Here is a 21,880-nt window from a genome sequence, read left to right as displayed (position 1 = left end):
GGAACAAAACGCTTACAATTCACCTGAAAGTCTCGCAAGGAATCACTTCACTTAAAAGCAGTTAATGGTTTTTGGAGTTTGTCAGATACAGGTCTTGTCACCTGATATAAAACACAGTGAGAGGAAGCTAAGCCAGAGCCTGTCAAATGAGGCGTAGGCTTGACATAATTAACAGGAAATGTGTCTGATCTCTGCACACTTGAGCGTGAAAATGTATGGGTCAGGGTTTAAACTGCAAAAGTCACAAAGCCACAAAGATTTAAAGATATTACAAGACTTTTTTCTGATGCTCAGAGTTACTCCAGATTTTAATGTAGATGTACAGGTTTGTACATAATAAAATACCATTAAAGCAATAATTTAACCTAATATTTAAGAATGTTCACTATATTTGTAGGATATGTGGGATTACAACAATCCATAATTTCAACTTAATTTTTTATATTTAAAAAAGGCCAAAATGAACTTACAGTGGAAGCCAAAGGTTTGCATACACATGTAAGAGGTATGAATGTCTTAAACTTTTTTTTTTAGCATAGTCAGTTTGTCTTCAGCTGCTGGGGGATCCCTGATTGCAGTCGAGGTGGGTATATTGCTGCTCACACCTCATTCAACCTGTGCGCAGCCCTTAGCGGAACCCTTTTTCACCTACACAGGTGCCTCTCTATCTGCCAATCAGGGTCCTTGCACAGCGTTTGAAGACCCCACCTACACAGTCCGGTCATCCCGCCCTAGCAGAACCGTGTCTGCTGCAGGCACTGCCAATTATGCCCGCTAGATGGCGCCCAGCCGACCGGTGACAACACAGAGTTTCGAACCGAGGAGTTCAGAATCTCGGCGCTGGTGTGCTGGTGGAATATCCCGCTGCACCACCTGGGCGTCTGAATGTCTTAAAAATTTAAGTGATTTCTGCAACTGTTTTAGTGACTGTATAATAGAAACAAGTTCAACTTGATTCATTTGGTGGTATACAAAGTTCTGTAATGGTGTTTTGGCTTTGTGATATGGCTAATTCCTTTTTAGGACTGTAGTTGTTGACTGTTCTGTTAGAACATTATTATAGGGCAGCTGTAGCCGAGCAGTAAACATACTGGACTAGTAATCGAAAGGTAGCTGGTTCAAGGCCCACCACTGCCAGGTTGCCACTGTTGTGCCCTTGAGCAAGGCCCTTACCCTTCAATTGCTTAGACAATGTATACTGTCACAGTACTGTAAGTCACTTTGGATAAAAGCGTCTGCTAAATGCTGAAAATGAAATAATATAAAATAGATGCAGTAGTTTTATTATTAATTAAATGATCAACCATATTGTTCCACTAAAACAAGAATTGTTGTCTCGTATCTCCTGAAGCACTCAACAGAAATGTTATGCCTTCTGTGTGTTTGACCTTCTGATGTTGGAGCCCAAAACCTCAGTTTGACTGCTGCTTGTGTTTGCATAGTTTACTTGTTATTTTTGTTGGCAATCGCTTTAATGTTTATCGAGGCAGAATAAATACAGCAACACATTGGGTAAGTTATGTTACACAGCATTACAAAACAGCTCCTGTCTACAATCATAACCCATAATGCATTATGGCATTCATACAGGGCAAGTACAATGTCTTCTTATTTTGACTGGTTAAATTTAAGCACCTTTTGGTCTTATTCTAAAAGTTTATATGGGCTAGCTCTATGCAGCCTAGGTTTAGTTGCAATCAATTAGATGTTTTCACTTCACAACAAACTAATTAACAGCTGACAGGGAAGATCTAGCAGGGCTGAATTTGGACAAACTGCAGCATCTATTTGACAATCAGTACAACCCAATGCACTACTCAGTGATGGCAATAAAAATCATATGCCTGTCTGCTGGATCTTTGCCCTGTTAATAACTATAAATAAGGCCCTACCTAATTCAAGGCCGTGAAATTGTGGTTTGTAAAAAATTTAAGGTTTGTGTTTAGCGATTCAACATTTTTCATTCGTGTAGCGTTCAAGTGCCTCATGTTAACTGGATAATTTGCACTGTGAGGTGTCCTAGCAAGTGTAAAGCAGCTAAAAACACTACTTGGGTAACTGAGTTTGGAAAACTCCCAAACAATTCTGTGTATGCAGGGGGGGTTGTCAAAACACGGATGAGAATTTTCATTTTTGAGACTGTTGCTGGATTTACAGTCACCCATTCTGTGTGTATTGTAGCTTTCATTGCTTGTCATTCAATTTATGAGTGTAATTTAATGTGGCACTTTTCTTTAAAAAAAAAAAAGTGAAATCTGTGATTTTTTAAAAATTAGGTCCGTGATATTAAGCGGAATTTCCTGTAAATTTAGTAGGGCCCTAACTATAATACATAATACACAGGTGTTAAACATATAAAACATGTATAAGGAGTCCGTGTGTTACCTCAGGTTCATTAGTAGCATTGAGGATGAGAGCCCATAGCTGAGCTCTGAGGCCGGTGGGACAACCCTGCCTGCTATACTGCTGAGCAGCCGCACTGTCCTGCTCACTCAACACTAACACACATACACAGAGAGAAAGACTTAGTGAATATACACACTCTCAAAAGCTTTTCCAACCCTATAAAGTATGTACAGAACCCAAGATTACAATTTTGTTTTTATATTACAGTATAAACACTCTCCATGTGTGTCCATTAAACAGTACGTGTGGTAGTGCTACTCTATAAAGTGTTAAATGAAAAGTCTTAAGTGTGTATGGTTCTTCGATGACTCTTTAAATGAATGAATGAGTGGAGCAAGCCATGTATATGAGTGTGAAGTAAATGTGTGTCTACATAAATTCCAAAGTGGATTGTAAAAGGGAAGCACTCATATCCAAATACCAGGTGGCCAGCTCAGAACAGAACAATGGACATTAAACAAAGACTCTTAGCAATCCAGTTATTCAACAGCTACTAAACAAACAGACATGTACAAAAACAAGAAGTGAATAAACAAACAGTTTTATCTGGCTTGATTTTATTTACCTTTCTTTCCAATACGAATGTGTTCACTTTCAAACAAATCTGTACCAAGATGAGAAAGTGCAAACAGAATGCAGTGTTAAAGGGAGTTCACTGTAAATACATGGTAAATACAGAAGCCTGACAGCTCACATACTAACACAATGAATAATTAAAGCACAGACTTTTTTTTATTTAAGTACTCAAAAAAGATATAATTTTTTTTTATTATTATTTTGTTTATGCATTTTCTCCCGTTTTTCTCCCAACTTTCCAATTACCTAATTATCGTATCCAATTACCCAATTGCATTATGCTTCCTCTCTACCGATGTCTTCCCCTCCAACACGCGTGCAGCAGCGGACTGCATCTTTTCACCTGCACGAGGCGAGTTCATATGCGGATCAGCTTTGTGTACGGAGAGTCACACCCTGATCAGTGCATTATTCCTGGACTCTGTGCAGGCAGCATCAATCAGCCAGCAGAGGCCTTAATTGCATCAGTTGTGAGGAATCCCCGTCCGGCTCCCACCCTGTATGAACAACAGCCAATCATTGTGCGTGTAGTCACCCAGCCTGCCGGATAGCAGAGCTGAGATTCAAAATGATGAATGTGCTAGTGTGTTTTACCGCTATGCCACCTGAGTGCCCCAACACTTTTATTTTTTAATGTTTTTTTAAACAGAGGCATCCTACTGTAAGGGAAAAATTCTATGCTTTAAATTTGTGTCAACAGTTTGAAGTCCCTTATTTGTTTCAGCATGACTGTAATCCTGTGCACAAAGTAAGAACCACTGGTACATGGTTTGACTCCTATGGTGTGCACAGAGCCCTAACCTTACCGACTAAATAATACCCAAATGCTATTGATTGAATGGACACAAATGTTCCACAGACCTACAGTTTATTATTATTTTTTTTATAAGTGCCCCCAAACTTTATGGCAGTTCTCAGCAATGGTGGGCAAGTGTAATAGACTGTAGTGCCACCCAAAACCCCTGTTATTATTATTATTATTTTATTTTCTAGACATATTTTATATATTTTATCTAATGTTATTAATTACTAGTAATTATCATTTAAATGTTTTGCAGATACAACTATAAAAAAACACAATAACTAACCTTCTAATAAATCTTTAGGAAAAGCAAACAGCCTCAGTTTTGTGTAATTCCAATAATTAGTAATAATTCCAGTAACTGCGTTTCTGTTCAGATTATATTATTTGAATTATTATTTGAAGCCATGGTGTATACAGGACCAGACGGCTGCATCTAATTGCATGTGCCATAAGAAGTTACATGGCATGTCATTTGCAAACAGATAGACTGATTGATGGACTACCTGGGGGAATGTGTGCATGGTCATCTATGCCAAGTTGGCCACAAGTCAAGCCCAGTTCTGCGTAAGCCTCCCTCTGGAAAGAGAACATGATGGTTTCTGTTGTTTTTGTTCATATCACATTTTCACATAGACATAAGCTATAAGAATGTACTCAGATTACCATGTTTAAGATAAGTTAAAGGGAGAAATGGATGGAGAGTCCTCACCATCTGTGGGATATCACGGACATTGAGGGAGATCTGGATGAGTCCCCAGTGGCTTCTGGAATTAAGTCCCTCACTGCAGTCATGGTTGGGGTTCTTCAGACTGATTAGCACCTTTCAAAAAAGTGGTGTTATATTACACATTACTGAGGTATATTCATCAGTACATGAGATGCTAAATTATGTTACTACTACATAAAAAAAGGGATGGGGGTTTGGCTGTTTATGTGTAATTAACTAGCCCTGATGTGCAAAATGATTTAATTCTATTTCTTGTTATTGTTTTTCTTTGTTTTGCATAGATATGGCACGCATCTAAAAGCTATTTCATCCCCCTTATACGTAGACAGTGGGAAATGAAAAAGCTATTCTTCCACATATACTGCTGTCTGTCAATCACAGTATATAACATGCAATTTGCAATGCATGCCACTGACTTAAATAAACTATGATTCATCTTCACATCTGAGCAAACTACACTAAACTCTTTTTCTATGTTCCCCATTTTTTTGAACACCTTTACAGGGTAAAGATTCCACATGTCTTTGAAGTCCAATTCATTTCTGTGAATAATTTTTTGGGTTGATTGGTTTACAAAAACGTCTTCAGAGTTCCTTTATTCCCAAGGTGCGTGTATACAGATTTGTTACACTTACCACTCATGAGGAAAATTAGTTTGCTTGAAGAAGACATCCTGTAATCAGGAAGCCAATATCTATGTCTGTCAATCAATGCCAGCATCTCTCAAGCCAATTCAGAGTCGTTTAAAGGAACATTTCCCCCTGGAATCCAATCAGCTATTTTATACTCCAGCCCCTTAATCACTTCACTGGTAGCGGATGTTTTCAATCAAAACTCACCTCGAGGAAATCTTTGGGTGCGTACACAGGCCTGAACTTGCTTAGGTCTGCAAATGAGAAACTGCAAAGATTAGGAAGGAGTGAAGTTTATCGTAAAATGCATGTTTTCTATGAGACCAGGTAGCATTTGCATTTTACAGTATAGTAATGACAATAAAGCCTCTCTTGACCCTTGACCTTGTATTTGGACATCCCCTAAACTTTAAACTTTTTGAAACTCCTTCGTTGAGAAATTTGTACCCTTAAACTCAACTTCTCCCCTAAACTGGACTTGTGTGCAACTGCCGTTTTGTTCAGCATTTGGTTTGAGCAATGCGGTAAAACGTCATCAAAGTGCGAATATGTATCTGTGTACAGCTTGATTTTCCTCCTGTTTCACTTTTAAACTTGTGTTATAGCTCGAAATTGTGAATATCAGCTTTTCCGAAATGCTGAGCATTAAAAAAAAAGCTTAATGTAATTTAATGTATTAAAAGAACAACATAGAAACGCTAAACCTCTCTTAATTATTACTGCTCAGGAGTTCTCTCCACTAATGAAATTCCTCGCTCGTTGTTTAAGTACAATAAGTCCCGTTAAGCTTTGTGCACTGCCACACTTCATAGGAAATAACGGCACAGCCATTGCAAAAGCAATTTTAACGCAATCACGTAAATGCACCCTGACTGTATTCAAAGATCAAGCATATCCAGGATTAAGAAGCATTAGAAAACAATAAAGAAGTAAATGTAAAGTGCAGATTTTATTGTATTATGTTTTATATTTGTGGTATTTTCAGTGTATAAGTGTTAAAAACAACCCCCTTTTTTACATTAGCCTAAAATAAATGCAGTTCCACGGGACCATGGAACGCATTAACAGATTTCCCATACATCCTTATGAGTAAAATACCTTAAAACTTAACGCCTTTAAAACTCGACGCCACTCCCAGAACCAACACTGAGTTTCAAGGAACCATTGTATTACAGTAGATAAACGGGTATATGAGCAACCGATTAAAGACGAAGTATTTTACCCTAGATAAGGAATCACCGAAGGACTCTATATTCAAAATAAGATGATAGAAAATGTTGCACAGGAGGAAAAGCAGACTGTATAAAGCAGGCAGCAGTTTTGGTAGACTTGTTCTGTTTATTGGAACCCGTTCCAATGTTCTGGACATGCTCGACTTTCACAAGCTAAGCTGTTTATGCCAGTGTCCAGCAGCCAACCGTGAATGTTATCATACTCGCTATGGACCGATAACACAGTTTTGGATTTGTTATATTCAACAGGAGAAAAAATAAACACACTGTGAGACACTCGTACACGCTGGAAGCAAAAGTAAAGCTTATGCATGGAGTGTGAGGGTGCCTGGATGGCCAGTGTTAAAAGGAATTTCTGATCTGCTTAATGCTACTGCTGCATATTGAGCACATTTCCAAAGTACAGTACATTCAATCAGTTGTCAGCATCATCAAGCTAAAAACTGCCCTAACAACATTCACATTCTTTTAAAAAGTCTTGGAGCAAGATGAGGTCCACTATGTTCCTTATGTAATATTAAAGAAGTGTTATACATGTCAGAATTTGTAGTGGTACTGATATAAAATTAAATAATATAGATCCTGGATCAGTAGGATCAATATGATCTGTTGCAAAGTGGTGGAAAAAGTCATTTCCATTCCTGCAGATTCAAATTCACCTGAGCTCATGCTTTCAAACGTAAGTATTTTGTAGCACTGGCTTTGTGCAGGGAGGACTGCCAGATATAGAGGCAACACACTATTATTCTGTTCTTTTTCAGACAAACTTTAAACCTTAGTACTGGGTAATGGGTGGGCTGACCCTGAATCTTAATGTTATTTTAATATCAACAAGAAAATGAATGAACAAAACAGTTTTAATCTATCGTGCTTCTCAGTATTATACAGTAGGGATGGATATGAGGTTCCTGTTACTGACTGGAAGTGCCAGCATTTAAAATTATGCAGCTTCATTTCTCTTTTTGCTGCAAAAGCTCCATAGATATAATGTGCAAAACTCAACACCAGATTATTATAAACATACATTACTTTTGTACAGGTAGTTCTGACCATGCATTTTAATTGGTTAAAAACCTTTTATTTATCATACCTGTCTCACTTTGCTAAGCCCTGGTGGCTAAATAAAACAACTCTCCTCGTAGCGCCAGTAAATGATTTAACAATGAATCATGGACTGGACAGTAAAACTTGTTGTGCAGCAGGTATTTCGGTCAGACTCAGAATGTGATATTAGTAGGGTAATTTCTAGACCCATTATTGCCCTTAATACAGAACTGCAGTAATGTACAAATAAGTACAGATGTTTAAAACAAATCTGTTTCTTTGCTTTGTTATTTTCTTTATTTTGTAAAACTGTTAAATACATGCAATAAAACATTCAGGGTCATAAGTTATTAGGAATAACTACGATATCACATTTACATTACATTACATTTACATTTTTGACATTTAGCAGACGCTTTTATTCAAAGCGACTTACAGTATTGTGACAGTATATTGTCTAAGCCATGGTGGGTTAAAGGACTTGCTCAAGGGCCCAACAGGGGCAACCTGGCAGTGGTGGGGTTTGAACCAGTAACCCTTTGATTACTAGTCCAGTACCTTAACCGCTAGGCTACAACTGTGATTACTGTTTATGGAACGTCTACGTCTACAAATGATTTAGATGTCAAGTTATTTGAGACACAATCTCTCTAATGTTCTCTTCTTTAAATGAATTTAATTATAACTGTAAAATAGTCCCTAGAATTTTTACTTTATATTAATTACAAGTTGCTACATTGATTATTTGTGTTGATTATGGGTCTAGCACAACATAACTGTATGTTTAATAATAATTCTGGCATTATTAGCACATTCAGTTTTCTTAAATAATGTTTGCCACAACTTGGTTGCTACTTAAAAAATCCGCAAGAGGTCAAATTTTGTGAGACTGGTTGAGACTTTTTAGAACTGATTATTTAAAAGCTTTAATCACATGGTAGCCATATAATTGTGTCCATATTTAAGAAACCATGTAAATAAGGACAATAATTATGATTACTACTTACAGAATTAATGCACTAGTGTGAGGATAGTGCTAAAATATTATAATGATACAAAACAGTAGTGATTTTAACAAAGAATCTAGAAAAGATACACCACGTTATAGTTTAACTGTTATCCAAAGACAAATTAATTTTAATTTCATGGCTGAAGTCAGGCATTTGATTTATTGCTCAAACAGAACATGTATATAAATGAAAAGGACTGAAAAGAGATAAATAGCTAGAACTACTCCTTGGTTACTTGGTTTTAGACTGACATTGATCAGCCAACCTTCGTAAGAAATGGGTACAAAACTGAATTGTAGCTACTATGTTTTAATCAACTGCAACTGTATATGTGCTGAACACATAATATTCTCAAAATTATGTCCACAGATATGAAAAATGATTGCATGGATACTTGTCTATTTGGCAACATCTGCAAGATGCATCTTAATTTCTGTGTACTGATAAATGTTATAGGATCACAGCTGCAATGCATAAATAGTCTATTTGATTTGTCTGAATAAGAATATGCAAATCAAGCCCTGTTACAGTGATGAGGAAAGCCAGAACATTTGTGTCTATAAATTTCATTTATCTTTTATTTATTCAGGCAATATCCCATGAATTTTTCTCCTTTAAACTGAGACCTGGGAATATCATTTACTTTTCTGTTCATGAGTTCTTAACAATATCCACTCATCTTAGGAAGTATTACAAATCAAATTCCAAATTTTGGCAGCACGTATACACTGATGAGCCAAAACGTTAAGACAACACAACCTTCCTGACCAACCTCCACCCCTCTCCTCGGTTGGCGCTGATGTGTTTGATTCTAAAGAATTTGTGTTTGTGGATTCTAAAGAAAGTATGAAAAATAAGCTCAGTCTTACCTGGTTCATCAGTGCCCATCTCATTCCACTTGGTTGTTAGCTGTTTCTGTTCTGCAATGGGCCGCTTTATTGGGGGAAAAAAATAATATTAAATATATAGTGCCAATGGGAAATATTTCACCCCTCCAAGAACCTCTGAACAGCTAGATGATGACTTGATTGTGATGACTTGACATGATGATGACACAGGTGTGACTGGCTTTATAAATGCTTTATAGACTACATAAATTCTCTAAATATATTTTATTATTAGCCATTCCACCAGGGATCAACATTTAAAAATCGTGGTGTTTTCTTTATTTTTTTAAGAGAAACTCTGTAAGGTCCGTAAGAAGTTTAAGAGACTGTACCTTCTGAGCCAGTGGAACCCCCAACTCAGTACACATACTGTTGAGACTCTTAAGGATCCTTTTTTCCCAGCAGGCCTATTTTAAACACAAGACAACTGTATACACCATTCAGCCTTAACATTAAAACCACCTTCTTGTTTGTGCACACTGGACTCTCCCAGGACCACCACAGAGCAGGTATTATTTAGGTGGTGGATCATTCTCAGCACTGTGGTGACACTGACATGGTGGTGGTGTGTTAGTGTGTGTTGTGCTGGTATGAGTGGATCAGACACAGCAGCGCTGCTGGAGTTTTTAAACGCCTCACTGTCACTGCTGGACTGAGAATAGTCCACCAACCAAAAATATCCAGCCAACAGCGCCCCGTGGGCAGCGTCCTGTGACCACTGATGAAGGTCTCGAAAATGACCAACTCAAACAGCAGCAATAGATGAGCGATCGTCTCTGACTTTACATCTACAAGGTGGACCAACTAGGTAGGAGTGTCTAATAGAGTTGACAGTGAGACGATATTTAAAAACTCCAGCAGCGCTGCTGTGTCTGATCCACTCATACCAGCACAACACACACTAACACACCACCACCATGTCAGCGTCACTGCAGTGCTGAGAATGATCCACCACCCCAATAATACCTGCTCTGTAGTGCTCCTGGGAGAGTCCTGACCATTGAAGAACATCATGAAAGGGGGGTTAACAAAGCATGCAGAGAAACAGATGGACTACAGTCAGTAATTGTAGAACTACAAAGTGCTCCTGTATGGTAAGTGGAACTGATAAAATGGACAGTGTGTGTAGAAACAAGGAGGTGGTTTTAATGTTATAGCTGATTGGTGTAGAAACTTGACTGTGTAAAAGCATTAAAATGTTATCATGATAGAGCTAAAAAGTTGATACCTGTGCTTTGCGCATGTATTCCAGCGGCTCTTTAGTGTGCTCAGGAGTAGCTGCAGGGTGAGCAGGTGGAGGCAAACTGGAAATTATACACACATAACAAGCTGAACTGACTTTTTTATGCTTTAATAATTATCTCCTCTAATACTGGATTCATGTCTGAGATACACTGTGATATTCAACGAACACTGCACTGAATTTTAAATACCAGAGTAACCTTGTGTTTCATTAAAAAGGTACACAGAGGTGTAAAAGATTTACTTGTTTTAATATGAGTATAGGTACAAAATGACTACACAAATTAAAAACTGTGTTTATTAAGGTAGTCACAGGGGAAATTATATAGGCGTCTCGGTACCAGTAAAATGAGTGAAACACAGTTTTAGAATAGAATAAAATATATACATATACAGACGTACAGTACAACAAAATTCTTTCTTTGCGTATCCCAGTTTGTTTGGAAGCTGGGGTCAGAGTGCAGGGTCAGCCATCGTACAGCACCCCTGGAGCAGAGAGGGTTAAGGGCCTTGCTCAAGGGCCCAACAGTGGCTGCATGGCAGAGCTGGGATTCAAACTCTTAACCTTTTAGTTGATAGCCCAAAGCTCTACCCACTAGGCTACCACTGTCTCAAAAGATCATGGGAGAGCACAGACTCAGACCCCCACTATCAGAAATTATGCAGACGAGATTCCCACATTTGGGGAATTCGCAGGGGTTGCAACCGGAGTGCAATGGCTGAGCCTCAACCTGGGTGAACCACCTTCTTGATCATGGTATCTCCTCTGCCAGGTAAGTATATACACCTCTCCAACATTGTTATACCAATTACCATTATATTATATACACATTATATATGATTTCCCTCTACTGAATGCACAAGAACAGAATTGATAATCCAAGGTAAATCCATTACACCCTGGACATGATGCTGATTAATTGCAGACATCACACACTTAGACTCTCTAAGCCACCAGCAACCGGGGGAAATTCAGAGCAGCATGTTTAAGGGGGAAGGATAAAACACAGACAGAGACAAAGACAAACATGCTGACCTTCTCACTGACAATCACCAGAGGCAAGGTTGAACCCAGGTCCCCAGGACTCCAGTGCTATGTGGCACCACATGCTGTGCTACCAAGTAGACCTCATGAAAAAGGCAATGTAGTCTGTTATGCTAGTTCAACACCAATAAGATCAGTGGTGTATAGTAACGAAGTAATAATACTTCGTTACAGTACTTAAGTAGTTTTTTGGAGTATCTGTACTTTACTGGAGTATAAAAAATATCGTTAACTTTTACTTTACTACATTTCCTAAAGAAATTGTGTACTTTTACTCCGATACATTTATGCAAATTCGTTACTCGTTACTACAAAATAAAACGACAAAATTTTTTTAGCTAAACGATGTGAGATGTGTGACAGACTACAGCAGGTTTGGCGAATCTGCGCTTGTAAATGAGATCGGTGGTTAAACACATTATTGTGCATGTGTAAACAAAGAGAGTGAAGCGCATCGTTCACCCAAAGAAACATTGTTCAGATATCTAGCTACCATTTTCGATTACATTTGAACCACAAATATAACGTTTCACTAAATTAGTTCATAATTACTTCAGTGCAGACATGAAGACGTGTCCATTATTTATAAAAACTCACCTACAGACAAATATTTCCTCAGATAACTCCTGAATTACACCGACAAGAGGAAAGATTCATGGTGTTGAGAAACATGGTGTTTTCTTAAAGTAAGAATACCAATATTTTTTTAGTTTAACACGTCAATCAGGTAGTAGATACGGCCCAAAAAAGATTATTTAAATACAGCTTAATTTACCCATATATTTCGATTTAAACTAATGGTTGAGCAGATCATGAAAGTGCTAAAAGTGCCACGTTTTGTTAAAATTTGCTTTAAATGAATTCTGCCAAAATTCAGTTGTTTTTGGTTATTGGGATAAATAAAATAGATGCAGTGTTTTTTACATTTACATCGACTCTTTTTTTCATCTTATATGGACCCAAAATATTTAGTGTTTTGTCTGGTCAACTTCATTACAATTCTTAACATACATAAACATGCATTTTAAGCCCACAATGCATTCTTAAAAAGTTGGAACAGGACAATTTAGGGCTAGTAATAAGGTTAAAAAAAACATCTAAATAATGATGTGATTTCAAATAGGTGATGTGAACAGTTGATTATAACTATGAATTGGCACAAATCATGTTCAGATGGAAGGAAGAAAAAGGTTGTTAAGGTGGTTTACAGGCTTAAAAGAACAATCTTCATATTTTTCAAAATGACCGCTTCAGTTTATACTAACAGCATTTACTTTTACTTCTACTTTTAATACTTTAGTACATTTAATATCAAATTACTTTTAATACTTAAGTACATTAAACATCAGATACTTTTAGACTTTTACTCAAGTAATATTCTAAAAGGTGACTTTTATACACCAGGTACTTTATACACCACTGAATAAGATCTAGGTTCAAATATCAGTGGTGCTATCGGCTGTCCAGGCGTCTACACAGACATGATCGGCTGTGACTAAGAAGGGATGGCTGAAGACCTGCAATGGACTAAAATCCTGTCCAGGATTTCCTGGTGAAATCTGACCTGCCATGACCCTGACCAAAAAAAGCGGTTGATGAAAATGAATGAATACTTTTATTATAAACTTTTCAAAATATCCAAAGCCTTTTTTTCTATTTTTATTTATGCATTTTCTCCCATTTTCTCCCAATTTAGTGCAGTCTGAATATCACGCTGCGCTACCTGGGCGCCAGAGCCTTTAAAAAATCATTAATCTCCCATTTTTTTCCACATAAATAACTTACATCCCAGTAATAGTATCAATTTGATTAGGAACTTTAATTTAACTTTAATCAAACTATTATTCTTAAGAAAGACCACATTAAAAATTTCCATAATTGTAAAAGTATTTGTGTCACTTGTTTGGTGCTTAGTTGAACCAGCACTGGCAGCATTTATAGCCCATGGTCTTTTTGTAAAATTCTATTTAAAATTCTGCCAGATTACTTAAATAGCAGCGGTAGACAGTGGTGGACAACAACCTACGGCACTGTGATAATTATTTAATGTGGTTAAAATCTGGATTCTGACTGGGCCAATTACAGACATTACTTTTCTTTCCTGCTTTTCTTTTTCTTACTTTTCTAAACCATTCCAGTGTTGCTTTGGCAGTACTGGGTTATTTTCTTGCTGAAAGATGAACTTCACTCCCAGCTTTCTGGCAGAAGGGGGGAAGGTTTTAAACCAGGATCTCTGTATAAATTGAATTGTCTGGGTAATAAGTTGCATGCTTGGGCATTTATAACTAGAAAATGATATATTACATCTGCATGTAAAACATCATATTACATCTGCATGTAAAACAATGAATTATAAAAATAGTTTAGGCACAGAATACTTTTTCAAGGTGCTGTATAAGAGTTGTACACACTGCTAATACACAACAGCTAGAAGTAATTACAGTAACATGAATGAGACTGCTACAATAAATGCAGCTGAGGTTCCTTTTTGGATAAAATGCTTCCCAGACGGGAAACATATAAAATAATTTTGAAAGGTAATGATAGACATTATTATTATGTCATTAAAATGTAACAAGTAATATTATTTTTCACTTGCCCCAAATTTGCCCCAAAAAGTCCTTTTTTCTAGTAATTATCTGTGTTTTTATTGCTGGGTTATCTAACTGCACTTACACAGAAAGGATCACTTCGACACTGGGTGCCAGTCTTCCCTTTCTTAAATCTGACCTGCAGATGACTCAAAGCAAGATTTTATTTAAACTGTTCTTTCTATGTTATCTGCGTCAAAGGTAAAAAGGTTAAGTCATTACTGAGTGCTAAAAGCTGCTTGAAGTGGCACTTAATGAAGGTGCCCCTCTGAAATACAGTCCTGTAAAACAACTTTAACCAAACTGTTTCGGTTTACTGGGATCACTCTATAAGCTAAATATCTTATTAAAAGCATTGGTAGACATGACAAGATCTGCCGGATTCAGTAGGGTGCACTGGGCCAATCCTAGCATTTCTCCCAACTTTAGTGATCTCATTAAAGAATACAAAATGGGGATGCAAATTTTGCTAATTTCTTTTAACCAATCAACAATGGTCATTAACCGACAATTTATAGCAACCTATTAGATGATAGAGCGAGCACCTTACCTTTAGTCTTAATGCTTAGTTAATTTTAAAAAAACTGTGAACGTGTTGTAAAACAGTAAGGTGAACATAAACCCTATCAACAGAACAAAATCAGCATTTAGAATGTAGACATGCTAATAAAAATAATAATAATAAAGATGCTGTTGATGTATTAAGCGTTTCCTAAAATTAGCAATGTTATTATAAGATGATAAGAAGATTTTTTTCTTTATACTGGAACATAATTTACATAAAAATCCACTTGTTATAAGGAGTTTAAGATGCAGTCGGAGCTTATACTGATGCTTAACATCTTCCTTTCACAATTTTGATGTTTTACTGTATGGTGCTACTACTATTTGCCGGTCAGGTGACTACACAGACATGATTGCCTGGCAGGCAATCTGCTATAATGTCTGGGCAGAAGGAAAGTCAGGTATGCGGACCAGAATGATGTGTTGTGGTGACCTCTGAACATGCAGCCAAAAGAAAAAAAAACCTTATTTAAATAACATAAATGCATAAAAGGTACATTAAACATTAAACTGACACATGCACATATGTCTCTCAATTTACATTTACATTTTCAACATTTAGCCCAAGGGCCCAACAGTGGCAACCTGGCAGTGAACCTGCAACCTTTCGATTTCTAGTCCAGTACCTTAACCACTAGACTACAACTGCCAACTACAATTTAGGACTACCTGTGCGGTCTGAATGGGCTAATAGACCACTGAAGTCGTGTCGTCAGTTTGTGGTCCACGCCATGTTGTTATGCCCATATTTGGTAACCCGGGTCTAGGAGAAATTTTGAATGGGAAAAATGAATGGAGATTTCGCAAATTGTCTCTCCCGCATCCTGTAGTCATAAAAAATGTTCCAAAGCTGTTACATTTTGTTTTATGGATTCTTCTGTCTATTATCACTGGATCCTATGAATTATGAAGTCGTTAAAGAGTCAAAATATGAATAGTGCTACATGTAAGCTAATGCTACTGCGCACTGAATTGACGTCACTAGACTGGAAGCCTCTTAATTTTTTTCTTTTTTTTTTCTTTTATAAGCCTCTTAAATAACCGCACGAAGCAGCACGATTCTTCGGTGTAACAGTGGAGTGATATTCACAAGTTTTGGTTGATATTTTTAGTAGGTAGCTACATTAAAGTAGAAAGCAATGATGGTTGGGTGCTACGCCTTTGGTTGTACTCAACAAAAGCGGGCTGCTCATTCCGTCAATTCAACTGGTGTAGTTCAGTGACGTCTAATTAATGCGCAGTAGCATTAGCTTTCATGTAGCATTATTAGTATTACGACCCTTTAACAACCTCGTAATTCAGAGGATCCAGTTATGTACAAGAGAAAAATGTACATAGAACAAAACGTATAGGGTTTTGAACATGTTTATTTAGCACAGGATGCATTAGAGTTGATTTTTTGAAAACCCTATTCATTTTTCCCATAGGAAATCGGGCTTAGACCCGGGTCTCCAAATATGGGCATAACGAGGACTACAGAATGACGCAGGACTTCAGTGGTCTATTAACTGAAAAATTAGTCAGGAAGGATATGAGGAGAGTAACTGCCTGTGGCCACCACATGCAAAACCCTTTTCTTTTGGGGGGAGGGGGGGTTCTCTTGTTGTTGCCAGGTGCACCTGTTGTCACTTTCATTTGCACCGAAGCAGGTGAAATTGATTCACAATGGTGCTAATTAACTTGTTTTTCCATATCCTTGTCAATTTGACCCTCACCATGCCCACTGCTATTCTTCATTTTACCAGCACATTCTGCAGTATTTGATACTCTACTTCCCAGGAAGAGTCCAGTTGTTCCAATTTTTCACCTCTCACTATAATCACCAGTACTTATTCATCACTTTAGTTATTGCTGCATTTATCAGTATCTTATATTCCTTTGCAGCCCTCTCGAAGCAACACACTAGCTCCTGCAGTTCTTCTGGTGATGTGAACAATTATTACATTATCATCAGCGTACCTGAGAGCACTAACAGTCTTTCCACTAACCCTGAATCCTCTGGCAAATCCTTGTAGCATTTGTTCCCCAAGGATGTTAGACATGGTTAGACGTAACATCCCTGGTCGACTTCATTTCAAACCCTGAATAATGCTTATGTGTGATTGGCTGTCCTAATGGCAGCATGTTGTTTGCTATACAGGTTCCTCAGTAGCTGGACCAGGTGCGAGGGGAAACCCAACTCGAGCATAATCATGGTTATCCATGATTAGTCATGCTGTACCATGATAAATGGCTTTGTGAAATCAATGAAACATAAATATGTTGCATTTTCTTGCTTTCTCCAATATGATCCAACCACACACGATAAAAACACGATGTTTTACTTACATGTGCAGTTCTCTGTATACAGCATTCTGCAACTTCCTTTCCCACCCTAAAAAAGGATCATTATTAGTACTTATATAGGAAGAATGCTCCCTAGGTCTTGGATAAATTGTGGTATGATAGCAATAATAATTTAAAATAATATTATATATTATATGGAGCAAAAGTCATGACAGTCAGCACTCTCTAATCTTTGCTCTTTTTGTAGTTGCAAGACAATAAGTTGCAAAGCTTTTCGATCTGTTTTGGGGCATAATTTTGCAGAAGCAGTGGCATTTCTCCTTTGTCAGGATATAATTTATTTTGTTTGCCCAACCCCTAAGTAGGCAAAACACATCACCAGACTTAGATACTGCCACCATCATGCTTCACTGTTGTTTTGATGCACTGTCAGTAATAGAAATTTCAAATGTACATTCATCAGTTAACAATAATACATCTACTGACATATGTTCTGTAATTTTGTGTTATTTAGCTCATGCCAAAAATTGCCTTGTTTATCTTTCTGAGTAGGTGTTTACAGACTGCTACCTGACCTTTAAGACCAATAACATAGTTTTCTAATAGTTTTGCTTATTGTAGTTGCCCTGGCTTACCCATTTTTTAGAACGATATGTATTTGTGCATTAGTTAACATTAGCAAACATAGCCTTATGCATTGGTCTCCAACTGGTGTGGTCATTTTTGGTCTACCTAATCGTTGTTTGGATACAAATAATCAAGTTTTGGCAAAGCATTTTGAAATGACATGCACTTAGCTGCCTTAGAAACGTGCAGTTTAGCAATGATTTAATGCTGGGAAAGCCCCTCTTTGCTCAGAAAAACTATCTGAGTTCTGACACACTTACTTAATTCTGATGACATATTTTACACTGTAACAAGGCTACTTGGTAAGAAATGTTCAGCTAAAAACCTGAAGGTTGACCACATTTCCACATAAGGAAGAAGAAAGACTGTGGAGCCAAATCCAGTACAAAAGTTTTGTTAAGTAGAAACAAATCTTGAGTCATATTGAGTCATAGATATTTGCGTGCTGTGTTGAGTTATATTTAACACAGGCACAACTGAGGAGGGTTCTCAGCCTTTTTTGTTATGCTGTCACTTATCACACCATGCCTCTCTCTCTCTCTCTCTGATGCCAAGTCCCCCATGCCAGATCAGGGACAAAAGACTAGACTGAAAAAATATGATCTGAAAGTAAAAACAACTGACACTTGAAAAATAAGATTTAAAACTGTAAAAAAGTATGAAAATAAAAATGTCACAATCTATTATAAATTATATTAATTGTTGTATTGTAAGTTTTACTTTCAGTTTCTGGGTTTTTGTCATGGATTTGGCTCCATAAAAGACTACAAAATTTGGTGTCCTGAGTGTACAGACAAAATACATAATTTATATTGTTTCAAGCAGGTTCTCAACCAGAGGGCCTCAGTAAGCCTACAGGGGGGGTCATGTTGCATTTTATTGAGAAGAGTTCAAAAGAATCACACTTGATGGGACGGGAAATCAGTAGACTATTGGCGTATGTGAGTTGTTTTTTTTGTGATGTCATTTACCAGACTAGGAAAGATTATATTTCAGTTGTTGATGCAGATCCTGCTGAAGCAGACCCAGGGGGGATGCTCCCACCACCAGGTCACAGAAGTTTGTTTGTTTGTTTGTTTATTAGTTTATATGTCATGTTTTTACACTTTTGGTTACATTCATGACAGGAATGGTTGTTTCTCATTACACACAAAGTTCACAAGGTTATATTGAACACAGTCATGGACAATTTAGTGTCTCCAATTCACCTCACTTGCATGTCTTCGGACTGTGGGAGGAAACCGGAGCACCCGGAGAAAACCCACGCAGACACGGGGAGAACATGCAAACTCCACACAGAAAGGACACAGACCACCCCACCTGGGGATCGAACCGAGGACCTTTTTGCTGTGAGGCAACAGTGCTACCCACTTAGCCACTGTGCGGCCCGGTCACAGAAGTAACCCCACTATATCAACCATAATCAGAAAATACCAAAATATTTACCCTAATCATGGGTTCGATCGATTTGCAAGAACAACATATCATAACCCATGTCGAGGGGGTCCCAAAAATTGTTTTTAACACAGGTGGGTCTAGGATAAGTTTGAGAGCCTCTGGTTTAAAGGAAAAGTAACATAACAGTGCATTTGTACATTTTGTATATGCCATGGACATTTTGCCTTCTGCCTCAACTTTTCTGGAACCTAGTTTACACAATATTTACTTTCTGTTCTAATTAAGGTGCATGCATTGTTGTGTTTTTTCTGTACTGTATGGTTTACAGTATTCCATACAAAATAAATTGTGGAAATCCAATCTAAACTAATCAGGGTATAAGGTAAATCCCTCCCCACTCATTTAAAACAACTAATCCAGGTACTGTGTCATCACTGCACAAAAGTGTGCGGAACACCGTGAGCCCACTATATACGTGTTATTGTAAGGATGATGTTTAGAGTATACCTGAAGCCTTTAGGAAATTGCGGACGTCTTCTTTTAAAGATTCAAGCTTGATCTCAGGACCGTGTAAACATTCCTGTAATGTAACATGAATGCGCATCTCTTAGTAAATTATTAGATGTTCACTGTTATCAGTAATAGCAACACTGCAGTTAGTCATCGTGTTTTGGCGTTAGCTATAAAGCTAGCGTACTCACTCTGGCTTGTTTCTCGAGGTGGGTGTGTAAGTGAGTTCCTCTGAGGCGCTGGACAATCTGAGCTATGGTGACGGACAGCTCTGTTCCCTCGTCCATTTTTAAAATGATTTTAAATTATTATTAAATATACATTTACTGTCATATAGACGGTCAGCATCCATGAATGAAGCAGCGTATCTTAGCAACAACAAAGCACACGCCAAAGGAAACACGGACACTAGCAGACAGTTCCTATCTCTATAGTCAAGCTAGCGGTGTAAAATTACATACAGTTCAGGTAAAAATATAGTAAATACAGTGTTACAGACATGTATGTGTAGTATATTAACATGCAAGAGGCATGTATGTCCAAAAAAAGTCCAAAACATTCATACAAGAACTAAAATGATTCAGATGTTGATGTGGAAAGTTCTATAATTTCATTTAACTTTGTGGCATGGTAGTCAATTTGACTGACTACATGATGACTTTTCTGACCCCATATAAATAGGGCTAGTTTGACTGCACCTATTAAACTACTCCATAAGGCTTTGCAGCTTCGTACAGTCCTCTGAATGCAGATCATAGATTTTCAAATGAGGCATTTTTTTTTTTATCTGTACAAACGGTGGTCTTTTAGCCAAGGACAGGGAAACTTATGTATGTCATAAATAAGCACATAACTATACATAAGCTTTACATAAGACACACAGGTGAGAACACAGGAGACAATGTCCACAGTCAAGCAATGTTCAAAGTGCAATAAATGTAGAGGTTTCAATGCAAGGAAAAAGCTCTTGCTCCAGAATTGACTGAAGTTTGTTGCTGGCCACACTGGAGGTAAAAAAGCACAAGGAAGAACTTTTTTGCTCATCAGCAGCTAAACCTATGGCGATGTAAAGCCTGCTTTAATGTGGAGAGTTTCACCTGTGTTCCAGCACCTTCTAATTCAAGGCAGACCTGTTTTGGTGGTTCTTGGATTACATCTGACTTGACAAATATCCTCTTAGCATCAGAAGGCAATTTAAGTTTTTTTCTACCTCGAAATACTCAGCACAAGGAAGAAATACAGCCTTCCTGAGAATCACACAATTACCCACTTACTCACTTACTCAGACCTAGATACAATTTAACCAATTAACATGTTTTTCAAATACAGAATAAAATCAGAAAATCCAGAGAAAACCCACATGTCACAAAGTAGACATTATTCTTTTTTCTTTTTTTAATTTGGATATGTATTTTTGGGGGTGGCATGAATCAATATGCCCAGGACCCTAGAGCTGTGCTGCACACACATTTCTTGCTCCATATTGTAAAAACAAGACTCATTAATATAAAATATATTACAGTCTAAAAACTTAATACTGTCATTTTAGTTAACTTTTCCATCTCATTTGACTCTCCAGTTTCATTTCAGATTATCAATGATACATTATGTTAAATGAACATTAAGAAACTCAATACAAAATCAATTAACTTACAAACAACAAACTACATAAAATTCAAATGAAAACCTAATGAATAAAAATAAATTAAATCAATTTTACTCAATATTGCCATGTTGATTTTATACTAAGTAGATGCGTGTTGTCATTCACTACCCTGCTCAAATTACTCTCTGTGTGGGATTTGGCATGTTTTTAATTGTGAAAAATGCTGAATAATGCCAGAACTTTCCCAACAAATAATGCTGCAGTATCCTAAAAAGGGCACAGTTGGTTCATTTTTACCTATTTATATTCAAGCCAACAGTTTTGGTAGCAAGAGCCTTGTGATTTATCAGTCATCTTACAGTATATGGCTGAAAAATCTGACCAAAATATATTTCTGCAATAGCGGAAGCTTTTTTTCTTTTTACATTATAGCTATCTCTGTATTTCCAATAAAGACAATTATTTGTGTTCAGTCATTTTAGCGTATTGACAGTATATATTACTATAGATTTGCATTGCCTTTTTGGAAATATTTGAAGCCTAAAGAGCTTATTTGCTTACATTTGCATTTTTTAAATATTGACTCTGTATTGATATATAGGATCCTGACCAGTTTAATACTTAGATTTAGGTGCAGAGACTGAATTTGAAGTGCCGATAAAAAAACAAAAAAACAGCTGCTCCCTGCCAGT

The 21,880-nt window shown here is 37.2% G+C and overlaps 1 protein-coding gene and 1 non-coding gene across 2 annotated transcripts in view; both read right to left on the bottom strand.

Annotated features, from left to right (window-relative positions):
* tbc1d19 (TBC1 domain family, member 19) overlaps positions 1-19,894 on the bottom strand; it is a 43,000-nt gene extending 23,106 nt beyond the window's left edge. The window contains exons 1-11 of the mRNA XM_062993263.1: positions 19,774-19,894; positions 19,580-19,652; positions 17,090-17,135; positions 10,548-10,623; positions 9,652-9,726; positions 9,302-9,365; positions 5,354-5,400; positions 4,497-4,607; positions 4,291-4,363; positions 2,972-3,010; positions 2,386-2,498 (exon numbers count right to left, since the gene is read on the bottom strand). Coding sequence (XP_062849333.1) covers positions 2,386-2,498; positions 2,972-3,010; positions 4,291-4,363; positions 4,497-4,607; positions 5,354-5,400; positions 9,302-9,365; positions 9,652-9,726; positions 10,548-10,623; positions 17,090-17,135; positions 19,580-19,652; positions 19,774-19,869 — 813 coding nt within the window. The 5' untranslated portion in view covers positions 19,870-19,894. The remainder of the gene's footprint in view (positions 1-2,385; positions 2,499-2,971; positions 3,011-4,290; positions 4,364-4,496; positions 4,608-5,353; positions 5,401-9,301; positions 9,366-9,651; positions 9,727-10,547; positions 10,624-17,089; positions 17,136-19,579; positions 19,653-19,773) is intronic.
* LOC134313220 (U1 spliceosomal RNA) lies at positions 11,182-11,342 on the bottom strand. Its single transcript, XR_010012112.1, has one exon. It is a non-coding gene; the product is annotated as a U1 spliceosomal RNA (small nuclear RNA).
* Positions 19,895-21,880: the final 1,986 nt, after the last annotated feature.

The sequence above is a fragment of the Trichomycterus rosablanca genome, chromosome 4 (assembly GCF_030014385.1).
Source record: "Trichomycterus rosablanca isolate fTriRos1 chromosome 4, fTriRos1.hap1, whole genome shotgun sequence".
In the NCBI taxonomy this organism is placed as follows: domain Eukaryota; kingdom Metazoa; phylum Chordata; class Actinopteri; order Siluriformes; family Trichomycteridae; genus Trichomycterus; species Trichomycterus rosablanca.
The sequence above is the reverse complement of the archived record's forward strand: the minus strand, read 5'-3'. Positions and strand labels throughout refer to the sequence as shown.